We start from the raw sequence: 16,289 nt of genomic DNA, 5'->3' as shown, positions 1-16,289 counted from the left end.
GTATATACAGTAATTAAAATATTGCTGAATGAATAAATGCTTTGTAATTAATTTATTAAAATGATTATATAAAATATCAATATTACAAAAACTATATTCAAATCCATACAGTAAACAGGTAGGGCCTAGTGTTCTTTTAATTTTTTTAAGCAAAAAGTACACAGCATTAAAACAGTGTTTTTTATATCTTGTCAATCCACCATCCGCATCAATTTTCTTTTCATCAATTTACTTAAATCTCTGCCTCCTCCTCTTCATTCCTTCTCAAGCTTTGATTATTTATTCTTTTGATCAACAATGGCACCTCTATTGCCACCAGAAGCTCACAGAGAAGCTTGTGGACAGAGAGCGGATATAATGCCAGTACTTAGGAGGAATGTACAGGATCTGTCCAGACTGCAAGATACATTCTGTGTATGGTGCTGACTTGAATAAAGGGTACAGATTATCATCCACTGCCTCAACATCAACCTAAATCAATCAAAGATAACATTTTAAATATTATAGTATATTTTATTCCTATTACCATAGAGATATTATAGTTCACTATGATATCTCTATGATATTACTCATTTCATTTATATTATTTATTTGACAAATAAACAGATACAGACAGAACAGAAACAAAGCACAATGGTCAGGGGCAACTAAAGCAAAACAATTACTATAACTCAAATATTGAAGAGAGGATTCCCCAAGTCTAGTAATTACTTTATTATGAGCACAACCAGTGGCCGATGTTGATTTTTTTTCAAGTATAGGTATGACATCATATTTTGGAAAACTAAGCCCTGTCTATAACCTAGACTAGTTGGCAGTACACTGTAGACTTATATACCAACCTGACTTGTATTGTCCAGCATACATCCTGTGTGCGGGTAGAGCATCTCTGAATATTTGGGATCATACAATCTTACGTATTTCTCGCCTACAGCTTGCGCTAGGCAGTTGTGCTTTGGGTCGTGATGCATGGGTGATACAGTTCCCTCAGGCCCAAACCATGCATTGATCACTGTATCTTCACCCTCTTCTCCTTCTGTCAGACAGCAGTAGTCTGGAACGCATATGTCTGATCTTAACTCTGGAATCTGATAAAACAAAATGAAGATTGTTTATGAAATTAGTAACACATCATTGTGTTTGAAGTATTCAGGCCTACTATTACATTACAAATAAGTATGATGTTTGGATACAGTGGTCTAATAGAATAAAATGAAGATCATTTTATTAGTACACCAACTGGAAATTCCATACGGGATCATTGTGTTTGAAGTAAACAGGCGGCTGGTATACTATATTTACCTTACAAATAATTATGTTTTAAGCGATGTTTGGGTACAACTGGTCTAAAGAGAGCGAAGGAATTCTATTAGTCAGGGGAGTTTTTCTAGGAATTTTATCACATAATCTATATTGTTCTGACAACTCTTGTAACATGTTCACAGTGCTGATTTTGCCATTTTCCCCCCAACTGTAGTTTTCGTACAAAGCTATCAAAAGATAGGATCATTAATATATACTATTGTGTCTATAAATGTGAGCACTGTACTGTATGTAAAGTTAAAATGCAATTAATGTACTACCTGATCAAACAGTGGATGTTGAGCAAGATAGCCAGTCTGACCTGGGCTCTGAAATAAAATAAAAAGGATTTTTTAAATGTGAATTAGGTGCCATAGAATTGAAACTGGTTGGTTGTTGAGGGTTGTATAGAGAGTGAATAGCCTTTAATTGTAACTTTAACAGTTCAAAATACTATGGGTGGATTTGTAATAGGAGTGAAATTGTAAGGCAAAATTGTAGTAAGAAGGTGACATTACATTGTTAGCCATTACGGTTCTTTGCAGGTACTGTAGTACAACCTTCAAATGGCAGAACCTATTTTCAAATGATTTTTTAATACACTTTACTTACATCTGTGCAGATGTAATCTTGGATGAACTGTGACACTGTGATTAGCGTTTGGGACCAGGTGTCATCCGTGTACCTGGAGCCTACCTCTATTGGTACCAATCGCTCACCAGCTATCCTCCTTATATAATCTAAACTGAAAATTAAATATATAATACAATCAATCATAATATTAGTAAAAAGGTAAATATTTTGGCACATATGGCATTTCATACGTCAAATACAGACTTTGGACAAGTCTATACCAATAAACTGAAATTAAATATATAATACAATACAACCAACTTTAGTCTAGGTTGTAGACTGTAATATTATTAAAAAGGTAAATATTTTGGCACATAAGGCATTTCATACGTCAAATACAGACTTGGGACAAGTCTATACCAATTTAGAAGGAATGATAATGTATGGTACGGTGGTATGATATTGTGAACAATAAAATCAGCCTAAAATATTCCTTTTACCTCCATCGTCTACTTGACATAGCTGGCCAATGCTCCATGGCGCCAGTGATAACCACTGGTGTATTAGACTCCATGTACAGTCGTTTAAATGATTCCAACGACGGACAATTGACTTCCTGTATTGGATGCTTGATTGTGATGTTGTGCAGTTTATGATTTATCACATCTGTACACTGGCACAAAACGGAAAAAATAATAATATTAATAATAAATAAAATACTTATTTTGTTTACCAGAAATACAATGTTTACTGCTAAAAGAGTATGTTGTGATACTGTGAGTGTAATTTCTTAAAAACATCAAGGCAAATGTAGAATAAAGGATTTTTCTAATGACAAATTACACCTCCACTGCCAAAGATTTTTAATAAGAATTTGTTTATGCAAAGCATCTTGCCTTGTGAAAAGGATAGTGAATGAATTTGCATATTTCCTAAATATATAAACAAAACAAATAGTAAATATGGAAACATGCTTAATAATCCTATATATTGATATTATTAGTTATTTCGTAAGAACAAGCAGGGTGCAACAATTTTATCTCTTAGTTCATATTCGATGGTTGAAATCACAACTACGCATGCACTCAACGATAGAAATACAATACATAAACAACGCGTGGGTAGAAACATCAAACAGGTAATACGGGATATATTACCCTTCTGATCCACTTGACTGAGTAAATGGGCGTAATACGGAATTATATCTCATACATATTGACCAATCGGATTACAGAATTCACGTACACTAAGAGATAAAATTCTATACTGCATACCTTAGTATCGCTTGACATAGGTTTCTCATTTGTTATCTTACTGTGAATGTAAGAAGCAAGTCTGTGCAATATGTTGTCCATAATTGGAGCTCCCATTACAAGACCAAGATCACACACTTTCAAAGCATTCTGGATAAAGAAGAAAAATGGTAAAGATTACAATACACTGTGTGAAAAAAACATCAAGACATCAATACAAAGAGTGATTCTAAAGATCTGTCTACACCATCAAAATAGTAGTAGTAGTAGTAGTAAAACTGTGATGTGCCCAAATATGGTAGTAATAATATGACATCATTACATGTCCATATTTGGCCACATCACATTTGTTTGTGACATAACATTTGATAGTGTAGACAGAGCTTTAATTATGCATGCACAGCCTCTTATAAAAAGGTTGACAGTGTAACACAAAGCTAATTAGATTAGTCATATAAATTATGAAGCTTTTAACTCAAAAACAGAAATTACTGTACCTGAAGATCACATTGCGTATCTGCTAATATTGTGCCAGCTTTTAACAACGATGCCAAAGTGTACAGCAGCCTCCATGTAATGGCCACCTGGCTCCAATGACCTGTGTTTAACCTCTCCCATGTAATATCCAGAAGCTCTTCGCACATCTCACCAGCGAGGCTGTATTCCTGGCAACAGAATTTTGTGATGCAGGATTGGAGAAGTTGATGGATATCGGATGGAATGTCGTCATCACTAATTATTTGTAGCTCGTTCTCTTTTGTCGGAAAGAATGGTGGGAAGTTGTGAGCCATTATAGAGGTTCAACATTCTGCAAGAAAAAAATGGATATTTATCATAAATAAGTATTTATTTTATTATTGTTGATGTAGTAGCCTACTGTTTATAAATAATAATATTAAGTTTCAAAAATAAAATTAAACATACTGTTACTGTACATTATTTCAGATTAAAGGAGTGCAATGACTTCATAAGCCTCTTGCAGCTAGAGCTATTAGATATTACTACACACTAAAGTAGTTCATTACTCATACACTGGCACTCCACTACATGTTAACACAGGTATGCCTAGAAGTACTGTACTTAATGTAATAACACAAACTACGAGACCAACAGCATGATTTAGCACACCTGCTTAGCACATATATGGACATGATGATGTCATATCACTACCATATTTGGGCACATCACACTTTTTGTCAAACAGGTTTGATACTTTCAAACTTTATATGACAAAAAAATGTGATGTGCCCATATATGGACATGTCATTTAATAATAATTCAACATTTATTAGTTTCTATCAATGGTATAACAATACAATAAAAAAGAATGATAATTTATAATGAGAAAATACAAAAAATACCATTAATAGAGGATCTTGCAAGAAGAGAATACTTGTCACGCAAGACCCATAAACAAAAGAAAAAAATTCATACTTTAGACAGGGCTTTAGAAAATAACAACAAACATTTTGTAGTAAAACAGAAGATTTTATTGAAAAAGTATAAATTAGCAATGCACTATTAATGTCGCAGGGCTATATTGCCATGATTTATGTTGTATTATACAAATATCTGACGGATGACATCATGAAAAATGTTATTATCACAATTACATCATTTCTGATGACATCATCAAAGGAAATCATATCTCTCTATATCATTTAAAAGATATCACTATTGAGACAGTTCTTAGATGTCATTACATCAATGGTGAAAAAAAAAATTAATCAAAATTAGTTCAGCTTGCACAAGTTTTGTGCAATTCATTTAGTTTCGTCGTTGTATATCGAAGTCGATGATGCGCCATCAACGCATCCTTTTGGAGCAGATAACTGCTGCCCTCATGAGGTTGTCCACTTGCAACTTGTCCTAAGTAAGCAATCTGTTCCGTGAGTTTGTTTTCAACATCTTTCAACATTTTTAAAAACTGCTTGGATTCACCCTCTGCATTCGCTCCATTTGGTTTATCTTTTGACAGTTCCAGTACAGCCTGACCTTTATTTTATAAATAAAACAAAAATTGACGGAACAGAAAAAAAATGCAATGAAGACATCATGATTATAAATAATATTAAAGCATAAGTTACAAAGGATAAGATACGCCCTCACACACCTGACCTAGGCCATGTCTGGCACTTCCTCTTCTTTCAATGCTGCAGTGCCAGACTCCGCGTCCCACTGCTTGAAAGTCAACTGGCTGGGGAAACAAGTTAGGCCTACAGTTAGGAATAGCATAATATGCACTTACCTGCGTGGTGCACGATGCCTGCAATGTCTTTTTCAATGCTAACTAACTTTTGTAATCTTTCATAAGAGTCGTCCATGAGAATAATTTAGTAAAATTCTTCAAATCAATAAGAATTTTATTAACAAAAAATCTAGTTTTTTGTATCTGCAAAAATTATGTATGGTGGCGCTGTCTTCCTGGGCTATGAAGCGCAAATAGTGCCAAACAAAATGGACACGTTACAGTTTGTAAAAAATAATGAGCATACATATCACAAAACACAGAGTCAATAATCCCAATAAAGTCATCTGAATTCTACGGTTTTATTATATTGAAAAAAAATTATACAAACTAAAAATTCACATCAATCTTTTGTTGGGGTAATTTTAGTACAGAAAGCCTAAAATAAATATTTCAAAATTAATTGAAGGAAATACTGTACTGCATATAAAAACTCACTTGCAAAATGAGGAATTTTAGATTGGAACACAAATATACCTGAGCACCAATATTTTTATATACCCTCCCATATCAATCATCCATGAAAACAAAGTGAATAAAGATCTCTCTACATGATCAAACATTATGTGACAACAAAATGTGGTGTGCCCATATATGGACATGATGACATCATATGACTACAATATTTGGGCACATCACACCACACACATTAGTTTGATAGTGTAGACAGAGCTTAAGTTTGGTTTTGTACCCTTTGGCCTTGTAATTCAACAAAATTTGGCATCAGGTTAATAATAAAGTTTACAAGCACTACTGCAAATCATTACAGTAGCAAATAAAAATGAGTGGTCCTCCTTCATACGTTCAGATATGAAGGAAATAAATAATAATATATAATAGTAAGCATTCAGGACTTTTTCTAATAATTTTTGGCCATAAATTTATTAGGATATTCAATCAAAGATAATAATCAATAATTTCATAATTGTATCGCATAAAAAAACACCAAAATTCTTCTGAAATGGAATTATTTTGACTTATTCAATTATTTGCTGTTTTTTATAGTAATATTTATAAGGAAACACGAGGGTTGAAATACACGGTGACCTCAGCCTTTCTTCCTCCCAGTTAAAATGTTATCGACTTTTATTTACAATGTGAAATACTTTGCACAAACTATTTACATAATTTTTCAGATGGATTTTAACAGTTAAAAACCAAAAAGATAATAATTGACCAAAAATTGCTCTGTCTCTTATATCTGTGAAACAATGAAGTATAATATCAGATAAGCTCGCAATCCTTCATTCAGATATTTTAAGTTATGTTGAATGTTTTTTTTCGCCCTTGCAGCGTGTCATACATGTTATACAGTTAACTTCAAATATCTCTGAAAACTGAAACTTTCCATCAAAATTATTTCATGAGGGTGGTCCAAAAAACTTAATACCAGACATCCCAGTAAACCAGACATATTACGCCAGTCCAGGAGTGTTTAGTATTGGGGAGAGGTGTACAAGTTACTCTGAAGATCTTACTTTGGTGGTGATGATTGAAGATGCCATAACAACTTGCTGTTTGTGTTGTTTTTTACTGCATGCTACAATTAAATACTTCTTATAGTATTATCTGTAGTTTATATCATGCTACACTGTCTTTGTGGCCATGCTACATAATACCTATACTGTAGTACAGAACCTGGGTTGTTATGTCACATCATCACCCTATTCTTTTTCCTTGCCACACATATCTTACTTCGCCAGCAAGATAATGCTATGTAGCATGCTATTTCTTGTAAATTGAATACTGCTATGTAGTAGCTTGGTTTTCTTATTTTCTGTGCTTTTCATATGCCATCCTACGCTCCAGCAATTGTGTGTGGCAAGCCCCTTATGTTGCAAACACAACATTTAAATACTGCCATGTAGCTTGGTTTTCTTGTTTGTTGTGTTTTTCATATGCCATGCTACGCTCCAGCAAGTGTGCTTATTTTCCTAACACTCGCTATGTAGCATGCTATTTCTTAGAAATCGAAATAATACTGCTGTCTAACTTGGTTTCGTGTTACTGTATTTTTAATATGCCATTCTACACTCCAGCAATTTGCATGGCAAGCTCCTTACTTCGCTTACACGCGCTATGTAGCATGCTTCTTCTTAGCGTGTCTTTTATTAGCATGTTTTTTGATGATACTAACAACCTTTGGTTTGTGGTCCAGTAGTCTTCCCATAATGGTCTTTGTTTCTTCAATGTGTTCTAAAACATACTTGCTTCGCTGAATGTTACCCTTTTGGAATAAAATATTTCTTTTATTAGTAAAGCTCTGTCTACACTATCAAAAGTTATGTGATGTGCCCATATATGAACATGATGATGTCATACCACTACCATATTCGGGCATATCACTACCATATTTGGGCACATCACACTTTCTTTCAAACTAGTTTAATAGTGTAGACAGAGATTTAGTTTTATAACATAAAACTATTCTGGTGAGGTCAGGCCATTATCTGATGGATTGAAATGATATAAGTTTAATCTAAAAGGTGAATAAACAAGTTTACCTGGATGAGTTCGTAAATACGATTAGTTTCTGTTTCAATGAGTGACTTATCGATAACACTGCATTCAATGTTCTCCGTTAGCTGACGACCCATTCCCGCCTTGATAGCTTGCATCTCATCGTACACTTCCTGCTCTTGATCAATCTGAAAAAAAAAGCGGCAAATTAAATTTTTTAATGTTTTATAAAAATGTGAATATAATTTCAGTGGAGCTGAAATAGACGGAAACAAATAATCACCATGTCTGTAAGTTGATGTCCAACATGTTTTATCTTCCATCCATCCGTCTTTTTAATGATGCCCCTTTGGTTGGCTATCTCGTGTATTCCTGTTCTCTTTTCCTCTGAAAACAAAAACGGAAAAAAAATATTTACCAATAAAACATTTTAAAATACTACATTGAAACTAGCTAAACCATATGTTATTGCAGTAATAAGTTTACCTACTGCAGTAGTTCATATTTTTGACACAAAGCAACAAAATACTGCGTAAAATAAATGATATTGAATAATGTAACCAACCTTTAGCTTTCACATCTGAGTAACGTTGAAAGTGATTATGCGTTGGTTTCCACGTCTGGTGGTAGCTATCAAGTAGTTTCAATGACGACCGTTTTATGTACTGAACTAATTTCATTTTTCGCTCTACAAGGTAATAATAATAATGAGTTATAAATAGGCTGACACACACACACACACACAAAATATTCAGTTTAATTTACACCGGGCATGATAAAAATAGATAGTTTAATCATACTTGAAATAGAACAGCGTATAACTTACGTTTCTTTTCAAGTTTTTCTTTTTTTGTTGGCGTTGTATCCTTTTTGGTTTCGGTTTCGTCATCTGTGGATTTATCATCCAACATCTGCTGGGAAGCAATTCTACAAGACGACACAAAAAAAAACATTGTAACTAATTCTAATACAGTCAACTGTCCAAATTTTGGACACCTTTGGGCCAAATATGTCTGGTTTTCCTGAAAAGTCGGAATGTGTTTTTAATGGTAAAAACAAAGTCTCTATTGGGAGAGTCAACTGTATACAAAATGTCTTTTTGTAATTTACTTCACTTAAGATCGGAGTGGCGAAAATAGTTCATCTGCGTCATCTTTAATTTCAAATCTTCAGTCATTTCAAAATATCAAGCAAATCTTACTTGTGTTGTTGTTTACGTTGCCGTTTCCTTGGTGATGGTTCTTCGTTTCTTTCCGGCAGATGTAAAGAATCTTGTAGACTGGATAACATTGATGGCACATCATTTTCTTTCTTTTCTTGTTTGATTTTTATCAACATTGACTGAGCATTGTTTGTTTCCGACACAGAACTCTCTATGGATTGCTGACTGCTTGATAGTGATTCACTAAAGAAAGCATAGTGTTCAAAAGAGTTACATTTAACCCATTGGATCCATAACACAATAGCCCTTAAAAATAGAAAAAAATAGAACCACTCCTATTCAGGGGACACTTTCCCATGAAACGAACATGGGGAAGTACATGTTTGAACACTACGGGTAACCTCTATTTAGTGGACACTTTTTATGTCCCAAAGGTGTTCCACTGTATTACAAAAGAATATTAATATGAATATTATATTTGTTGTGAATCTACCTCTTTTGCCATGATATACTTTTAGTAAAAGTAATACTACCTTTGTTTTGGAGATGCGGTTTGCCTTTGAATTTCGACCTTTGAACTTGGGCTGGCTGGTTCAGCTCCTGAGGGATTCTGGAATAGGGGTTTACGTACAGATGCAATATTTCTGGAAAAAAACAAGATCTTATATTATGCCAAATACAGTAGAACCCCCATTAAGGGGACACCTTCAGGACCCAACAAAGTGTCCCCTTAATAGGGGTGTCCCCTGAATAGGGGTTGGTAGTAGTGTTAAACATATATTTCAACTCATTCATGTCATGGGAAAGTGTCCTCTTAATAGGGGTGTCCCCTGAATAGGGGTCGACTGTAGTGTTAAACATATATTTCAACTCATTCATGTCATGGGAAAGTGTCCCCTTAATAGGGGTGTCCCCTGAATAGGGGTCGACTGTAGTGTTAAACATATATTTCAACTCATTCATGTCATGGGAAAGTGTCCTCTTAATAGGGGTGTCCCCTGAATAGGGGTCGACTGTAGTGTTAAACATATATTTCAACTCATTCATGTCATGGGAAAGTGTCCCCTTAATAGGGGTGTCCCCTGAATAGGGGTCGACTGTAGTGTTAAACATATATTTCAACTCATTCATGTCATGGGAAAGTGTCCTCTTAATAGGGGTGTCCCCTGAATAGGGGTCGACTGTAGTGTTAAACATATATTTCAACTCATTCATGTCATGGGAAAGTGTCCTCTTAATAGGGGTGTCCCCTGAATAGGGGTCGACTGTAGTGTTAAACATATATTTCAACTCATTCATGTCATGGGAAAGTGTCCTCTTAATAGGGTGTCTCTCCCCCACCCCAATAGAGGCATCCCAAAAGAGGGGTTATACTGTAGTTAAATAGCCATCATTATTATCTTGATGGGTAAATCTCTTCCACCCTGTCATGTTCATTGATGGTCTCCATATATGTATCGTGTTCCTTCTTCAATAATAAAAGCACTCACCCATCATTATGTCTTTTTCTCAAAATACTTGGCCTTGGAGAGGAGCCTGGATTCGGCAAGGTTTGATTGCTTGGAGAAGACACATTACTAGCAAACATACCACCTGTTACAACATCACCTGAATCAAAAAATTGTTTAAAAAAAAATTAGTTGAAGCTTCCGAGATATATTTATTTAATTTATTTGATATAAAGTCCAGGACTTCTGATAAGACAAGGAATCTTGTTTTACTCTTGTACTTATTATTACTTTGCTTATATATAATTTATTTATCTTACTCTAACAACTTCAGGTATTGACATTTTTAATAGGGGAATATGCTTTCAATTTCAAAGGTCAACAAAATTTGACCTGAAAGTCAACATACAATAAATCTATAGGGTTTGCTATTTGGTTATTTTATAATTTCTAGAAATATAACTGCAGACTACCTTCTGTCGATGGCAATGGAGGTATAGTATACGGTGGTCCAGCTGTTCGGAGATCTGCAACCAATGGGCCTAGTCTGACTGGACCTCCTGCAACTGTAGCTGCACGTGCAACCGCTGCAACTGTTGCTGCAGCCCCTGTATTTGAAGTGGGTTGCAAAGATACTTGAGGATTCACTGAAACAAATTTTATTTAAGATAATTTACATAAAATAAAGATAAAGATTCTCACAGGATTTGGACCTACAACCTTGTAACAGATATTTATGTATTGTGCTGAAAAACCATTTCTTTTTACATACATACCATTCAGCTGTTGCCGAACTCCTGCATTTGTGATTGGTGTAAAACTATGCCCAACATATGATGACATTGGTGGTTGGTATCTGGGGACTAAAATACGAAGAATATTCTGACAAAATATAACATACATAACATCACTTAAAAATAATGAAATTATTTTTCAATCTTGTAAATAAAATATGAAATGGGATGTCATTTCAAAGGTTTGCATAGACTAGAACCTCAATTAAAAGGACATGTTGGAGACCAAAGTGTACCCTTAATAGGATGTGTCCCCTGAATAGGTGTGTCCCCTGAATAGGTGTGTCCCCAAAGGAGGGGTTCTACTGTACAAAGATAGTGTTACATAAATTCCAGAAGCAAAATTATAAAATGTTCAACTTACATGAACCATCACCTGGGTAAAGGTAGTAAGGATATTGAGGTGGTATAGTTACTCTTGGGTGACCTGGTACAGGTTGGCGGGGTCCAGCTAAAAATATTGGCTGACTGTCTGGTGGAAAGCCTCCATGTTGTCTAGGGACGGGTGCTTGCTGGAGAATTTTAGCTACAAGAACATATATAGATTTATTAATAGTAATAATGATCTTTTATAGCACCACATACAATGTTTCTAAGCACTTTACACAAAAAAACAGTCTATAATAATATGCTGAAAAAAAAAAAAAGATGATGCAGAGGAACCATTTACACCGCTCCGTTCTCCAGCAATTTGAAGCCTCCCATATGAGAGCCTGCCAGAACAGGAGCTTGAGTGAATCCAATCCAAATTCTTTGACGCTTATATCCTATTCAGACATGCATCCAATTGTTATCGCTTATTGGTGGCAATTAATTTGTAATTATTCCCAATCTCAATTTTCGGACGAACTACTTTCGATTTTACAGAGGTTACTGAAGACTAGAACATAGAATAGTTGATTTGAAGAGAACTATTGGCAATTATGAACACATTTGCAACTTACATGCTACTCCAATGGGTATTGGAACTGAAGTAGTCGTGTTGATGCCACCGGTACATGTTGCAGGCTGGCCTACGATAGGCTTTACAACAACATGAGATGAACCTACGAAAGCAGAAGATTTTCAGTATTAATCTTAAGTAGTTTGCTGTAAAGCGGTGGGTTGACCAATCACAAGCGACAGATCGGATGACCCAATGCACCGTGATTGGTCAAATTATTTACAGCCTTTCATTACATCCAAACCTAAATTTAAACCTCACACATGAAATAAACAACAATATATTTCGATTCCATACCATATAAGAACAAAAACAGATAAAAACGAGACAAAAAACACAATCATTTTGTATGGTACCAGGGATAGCCCTCTAAATCCCCAAAGAGGATTTACATCCTGAGGGTCCCCTTTAATGAGACATATACTTACTTGAATTGGTGATGTTACTTCTAGCAGAGACAGGTTTACTGATGTAGGTAATCGGTATAGCAGTTGACGACACAATACCACGTGCGACTCCAAACACGTTGTGTTTTGTCGAGAATGACTTGCTAGTTTGGATTGGCCAGTTCAATTTTGAATCTAACCGCGTCGCATCTCCTTTACCGCTAACTTTGCCATCGTCCAGTTTTGGTTCACTTTTTATCGGTATTTTAGCTGCAAGTTTAGACTCGGTACGACTGTCAATGGCTGATGGTGGTGGGGTAGTTGACACCTTCAATGCTTGTGAATAGACTTGTCTATTTTAATAATAAACAATAATAATAGCAATAAAATTTCATTAAACAAAATAGAAACTATTCATTCCATAAGCTCTGTCTACACTATCAAACTTTATGCGAAAAAAAATTTGATGTGCCCATATATGGATGGTGATGATGTCATATCATAAAAGACTTGTATACTAAAAAAGAGAGGTGTTACTAATGTACATAAGCACACATGCACATGGGGTATCAGAATTTTAAACTACATTTAAACCACAAGCCCAAATATGGTAGTGATATGACATCATCATGTCCACATCACATTTTTTGGTCACATAAAGTTTTATAGTCTAGACAGAGCTTTATATAAAATATTTGGCAAATACCATTAAGTATGTATATGTGTGTAAATCTACTGAATTATTCATCATATGTTAATTAACTCTATCATCATTAGCATATTGTACACTGACCTGTTCAATTCTTGAATACTCTGCAGACTGCTTTTGGTTCCTGAAGTACTCCTCATTGGAATAAGAGAACTTGTGTTCTAAAAAAAATATTAAAAATACAATAAATGATTATAAGTTGAATGGGGGAGATATTTGGAAGAATAACTGTTCCACTCAACTAGGTAGAGTAGTTGATTTAAACAGTCAAATAATGAACATATTTTTTCAATCAACAAATACAAAATATTTATTATTTAAAACTCTTTCTGTCCTAAAGTAAATTGTTAATTAACACACAACTGGCCGCTTTCATCAGATGTCAAAGGCTAGGCCACAGGCAGTGTTGCTAGAAGCTGTGTCTACACTATCAAACTAGTTTGACAAAAAAAGTGTGATGTGCCTAAATATGGTATATATGGGCACATTACATTTTTTTGTCACATAAAGTTTGATAGTGTAGACACAGCTTAATAATATAGTGGTCTTTACCTGAAGCTGAGTGGCAATAGAACTGGTCTGTAACAGGGCAGTTGTAGCACTAGACTTGGCTGGTACTGATGTAGCCACAACTGGAACTGCTTGGGTAGCTCTTAACGGAATACCACTGTTTGCTTTTAATTAAAAAAAATTAAGGTTTGTTAGTAATTTAACAATTAATGTGATGTGCCATATATGGACATGATGATGTCATATCACTACCATATTTGGGCACATCACACTTTTTTTGTCTAACTAGCATTTATAGTGTGTAGTATGATTATGTTATATTTTTAATTATTTTTAGGTCTAATAACATCATGGTAATTCAAAACACCCACCTCCTTTATGATGTGCAACTATTGGTGCATGACTTGTAGGGGGCGCTATCCGTAGTTCATCTTTTCCTTTCTGTGCCATGTGACTAACAAACGGCATGGCGATACTACTAGGTACTGAGATGTTGGTGGAAAAATGTTGAATGTTTGGAGCAACTTGCACAGGCAAACTGATAGCTGATGGCAGAGTGCTACTGGCAGTAATGGTACAAGTACGCGACATATTGATTTGATCTTTGACCCCTGTGACAATCGGTCCGGGAAGGAAAGTACGAGCTGCTATGCTCTGTTTATCTTTGTCCTGAAAGGAAAATTGATTTAATTTTTAAAAAAACAGTAACTATCTAACAATTTTTGGATTTATTACTGAATTACAAAATAATTGTAAAGAAAAAAACAGAGTGGGGCCTTTGGAATATATAATTGTATATTTGTCTATTACACTCAGTAAGCATACAAAGTTCAAATAAATATTAACAATAATTTATTTTATTTATATAGGCTTTTGTTTTTCTTTAACTTTTCTGTTATTGTTGTATTTTGTGTATTGTATCTGTTCTGAGGGTCCCAAATGATCAGCAATTGCTGGATCCTGGATCACCCTCATTATATATGGTTTAAATTAAAATAAAACATAAATAAATAATGTCTGAATGGATGATTTAATTATTACCTGTACACTAGTCATATGAGAAATATTTGTAATTCCCAATGCTTCAGGAGAAATTACAGGCATCGGAGGGTTGGCAGGTTGTACCAAAACTTTTGGCCCATCTCCATGATTCAGCTTTAATACATTCTCGGGCAAAACATCACTGCTTACTGAAGTTGAAATAGCATCAGAGGTGTTTGTATTGCTGGAACTCATACTGAAATTATAAAGTAATAAAAATGATAGATTTTTCACACAGAAAAGAAAGATGATGATTATTAAAATTATGTTTCTGTTTTGGTAGGCAGGAGGATTCTTTGTTTATGTCCATTTTTGTTTTGTCTTGTTTGGTACTGGCTGTGTCTGTTTAGTCATTATGGAAACATTATAGATTTAATAATTCGTCATAGAAATTTGTTGAGTTATCAAGAAGCCTACAAGTTAGGCCTAGACAAGATCGCCTAAGTTATTTAAATAGGTAGGCCTAGAGGTCAATGTAGTGTACTAAACAATTGTTGTAGATTGAAACATTTTTAAGTTAGATTCAATTTAGCCTATAGGCCTAGGCCTAATTAATAAGAAGAAAGCTGAGAAGCTAAACCGTGGGCCTAGCCTAGTTGAAACTGTGATTTAATGATGCTAACATCTAAAATTAGCATCACAAATCTAAACAGGCTAGGCCTACGACTATTATTAGCACATCGCAGAGCAGAGAGCAGCAGGCTGTTGCTCCCTCCATTTATTTTCTATTCTTTCTTCTGCTAAAGCCCTGCTTCTCGGCTCCCGACTCTGTCTGCTGGCCTAAAAGGATGTTTAAAAATTGAACACAATGCCGCTTATAAAAACCTTCAAATCGTTACATTAGTTACCCTAACTATAAACTCGCTTACCTTATACATACAATGTAAAAATAGCTAATTTTTACATGTTATTATTAGATATTTAATTTCAAATAAAGGCTGGGCTAGCTAACGTGTTGTCTTCTTTCGAGTATGCAAACGCTGTTTTTGCGTCAAAACCATGTAGCTCAATAACGTTGATGATGATTGGACAACTGCCGATTAGTTGCTTACTCAAGCGTTACCTTTTCCATATTTGGAAGGTTTGTACTATTTAATAAAAGGTATTGATTATACTATACAAATACAGTATAATGAATATCAATATATCCTTTGATATTATTATTATACAGAACTGAAAGGAATTTTAGGGCTATTCAAATTCATAAGTAAAATTTTACTATAAACAGCCATTATGTTTTGAAAAAATAACCTGTAAATAAACCTCTGTTACCTGTAAAATTATGGAACATTCCACAAGCAGCAATTATAACCTATGGCGCGCAAAAGGTGCAAAATACTGCATGAGATTATGTTTTTTGCTTGTTCCTTTGTCAGAAATCCTTTCTTTAGTAAAGAAAATTGAATTGTCATATATTTTGAGTCCATGTTGTTTAAACAAATGTTTTTTGCAATATTAGA

At 34.6% G+C, this 16,289-nt stretch overlaps 3 protein-coding genes across 3 annotated transcripts; all 3 read right to left on the bottom strand.

The window, feature by feature from the left end:
- Positions 1 to 37: 37 nt before the first annotated feature.
- Positions 38 to 5,517, bottom strand: LOC144842881 (lysine-specific demethylase 8-like). Its single transcript, XM_078699458.1, has 8 exons — positions 5,377 to 5,517; positions 3,626 to 3,936; positions 3,150 to 3,278; positions 2,376 to 2,548; positions 1,915 to 2,047; positions 1,584 to 1,631; positions 843 to 1,088; positions 38 to 471 (listed from the first exon to the last, which is right to left on the bottom strand). Exons 2-8 carry the CDS (start codon positions 3,917 to 3,919, stop codon positions 307 to 309), a joined length of 1,188 nt encoding a protein of 395 aa, XP_078555584.1. The 5' UTR covers positions 3,920 to 3,936; positions 5,377 to 5,517; the 3' UTR covers positions 38 to 306.
- Positions 4,867 to 5,452, bottom strand: LOC144842558 (mediator of RNA polymerase II transcription subunit 11-like). The gene is made up of 2 exons (XM_078699013.1): positions 5,377 to 5,452; positions 4,867 to 5,123 (listed from the first exon to the last, which is right to left on the bottom strand). The coding sequence occupies exons 1-2, from the start codon at positions 5,450 to 5,452 to the stop codon at positions 4,867 to 4,869; spliced, it is 333 nt and encodes a 110-aa protein (XP_078555139.1).
- Positions 5,518 to 7,380: 1,863 nt separating the features above from the next.
- Positions 7,381 to 15,835, bottom strand: LOC144842867 (uncharacterized). Its single transcript, XM_078699430.1, has 18 exons — positions 15,699 to 15,835; positions 14,830 to 15,025; positions 14,160 to 14,457; positions 13,831 to 13,952; positions 13,363 to 13,439; positions 12,612 to 12,922; positions 12,185 to 12,286; positions 11,605 to 11,766; positions 11,223 to 11,309; positions 10,920 to 11,093; positions 10,489 to 10,606; positions 9,532 to 9,642; positions 9,038 to 9,241; positions 8,663 to 8,763; positions 8,402 to 8,524; positions 8,120 to 8,223; positions 7,881 to 8,024; positions 7,381 to 7,603 (listed from the first exon to the last, which is right to left on the bottom strand). The coding sequence occupies exons 2-18, from the start codon at positions 15,022 to 15,024 to the stop codon at positions 7,454 to 7,456; spliced, it is 2,583 nt and encodes an 860-aa protein (XP_078555556.1). The 5' UTR covers position 15,025; positions 15,699 to 15,835; the 3' UTR covers positions 7,381 to 7,453.
- Between the last annotated feature and the right edge of the window lie 454 nt (positions 15,836 to 16,289).

This window comes from Antedon bifida, chromosome 5 (assembly GCF_963402885.1).
Source record: "Antedon bifida chromosome 5, ecAntBifi1.1, whole genome shotgun sequence".
Lineage (NCBI taxonomy): Eukaryota > Metazoa > Echinodermata > Crinoidea > Comatulida > Antedonidae > Antedon > Antedon bifida.
This window is presented reverse-complemented; position numbering and strand designations above follow the sequence as displayed.